This window comes from Bactrocera tryoni, chromosome 4 (assembly GCF_016617805.1).
Source record: "Bactrocera tryoni isolate S06 chromosome 4, CSIRO_BtryS06_freeze2, whole genome shotgun sequence".
NCBI classification, from domain to species: domain Eukaryota; kingdom Metazoa; phylum Arthropoda; class Insecta; order Diptera; family Tephritidae; genus Bactrocera; species Bactrocera tryoni.
Window position 1 is genome coordinate 17,445,675 of NC_052502.1, and position 2,007 is coordinate 17,447,681.

General features: G+C 33.2%; 1 protein-coding gene across 1 annotated transcript in view; it reads right to left on the reverse strand.

Moving 5' to 3' along the window:
• Positions 1 to 476: 476 nt before the first annotated feature.
• The window catches only part of LOC120774956 (proton-coupled amino acid transporter 1), a 23,929-nt gene continuing 22,398 nt past the window's right edge, over positions 477 to 2,007 (reverse strand). Inside the window, exon 6 of the mRNA XM_040104841.1 lies at positions 477 to 1,163. Within this exon, the coding sequence (XP_039960775.1) occupies positions 913 to 1,163 (251 nt within the window). The 3' untranslated portion in view covers positions 477 to 912. The remainder of the gene's footprint in view (positions 1,164 to 2,007) is intronic.

Below are 2,007 nucleotides of genomic sequence, written 5' to 3' on the forward strand. Positions count from 1 at the left end.
GAAATCGCGCTGACAGCTCTGCATCGACGCAGAAGGAGTCTATTTTGAAAGTTTTTAAAGAATTGTAACGTTTAATTCAATAAATTTTGTTTAATCAACTTAGTCTTATTACTTTCCGGACAAAAGCTTGTATATGTACTTATATATATGATCAGTGTGATGAACTGAGTCGATTTAGCCATGTCCGTCTGTATATACGCAACCTAATACCTTCCAAGTGTTGAAATATTGCTTTGTCATGCGTCCTTTTCTCTCCACAAAGCTGTCTTACAAACTGAACGATCAAATACATGTCCTTGTATGGAAAAACTTTTATTTGACAAAATATCTTCACGAAGTTTGGCATCGAAATCAATATTTTAAAAATAGATATACGTTTAAAAATCTTCTTACATTTCATATGCAATAAGGCATAAGTATGTATATAAACAGATAAGTTTAATAAAAAATATTTTTTATTAATATATATTTAAAGCTTTATTTTTAACTTACATATAAAAAACTGGTGGTTCCAAAATTTGACATTTGTTGGTATACAAAACTAGTCATGTGATCGCAATATTTCCACGATCTCACTTTATTTATTGACAGGAATACCTACTGCTTTTATTTAATATTTTGTGAAATCAACACTATAAATATAAATGATATACATTCAAAAAAGTAATGATTATAGTTGATATCTGAAGTATCGTGTAACACTAAAAATCACATTGGCACATAGACATTATAATCACTTTCTAAATACGCTAAATCTAGTCTAATAAATTCCCAAACTTATTGTAACTACAACTAAACACACACACACACACACGTGTGTGGGTATGCATGCATGTGTGTATACTGTAAACTTATATAGTATATGTACGCAGACCTATTCGAGTAACACTTTCTCAGAGTTCTCCGTAAATGTTATTGCGCTTCATTAAAATGTGTCACGATTTGCGATAAACTCTCGTAAGTGCCAGTCGAGAAGCCCATCAAGGCCAATATGAGTATGACAATATTTTTGGTGAACAACCAAACGCCGGGTCCTTTATTATCGTCGCGTTTAATCAGTAGCTCTATCATCGGTGGGAATACCAGGGCCAAGGCAGTGGAGCACAGCGCACCGATGAGTGACATGAAGAGACCCAAAGCGGGCACCAGTTCAGCAATGCATACTGGAAGATAAATTAAAATACTTATATATATTTTCTATGTTATAATCAGACGCAGTATTCCCTGCTTAATTGTTCTTAAACAATCTTTTATTATCTTTTTTAGTGAAATGATATAGGGTAAAGTGATACTTGTACTTATGATGAGAGATGAGTCAGACTTCTCGGAAAAGTTTTTGCCACTGCGCCTAAAACTATGCTATAAAACTTGAACGTAAACTGTCTCAAGATCTCGTCAACATTTTCCATATCAGTAGCCAGTGGCAAATCTTCATAAAATTGTTTTTTGAAATGTCTAATACTTCTTTAAATCGTTGATTGGGGTTAAAAAGATTGTAGTTTCTACAAATGAGGAAAGAAGATCGACCTGAACAGGGTATATTAAGTTTGCCACCAAGTTTGTAACACCCAGAAACGTCGAATACCATATAAATTATATGTATAAATGATCAGCTTGAAGATCTGAGTCAATTTAGCTATGCCTGTCTGTCTACTTTTATATACCTGTACTAGTCCCTTAGTTTTCGATATATTGATCTAAAATTGGGCAAATTTTCTCTCCAATAAGTTGCTCGAAATCGCTGATATTGCACCACTATAGCTGTCATATCAACTGAATTACCAAAATCAAGTTCCTATATGGACGCACTAAAAAATTTAGATGGGATAATTCTCCAATGAAACAGAACAATCTCAGAAGAAATTGTTCACATCGGCTGATAATAGTATATAGTTTAGCTGCCATATAAACTGACGGATCAAAATCAAGTTATTCTAAGAAAAATTTGCAGCTGTAAAGGGTATTACAGCTTCGGTGTAGATGAAGTTAACGTTTTTTCTTGTTACA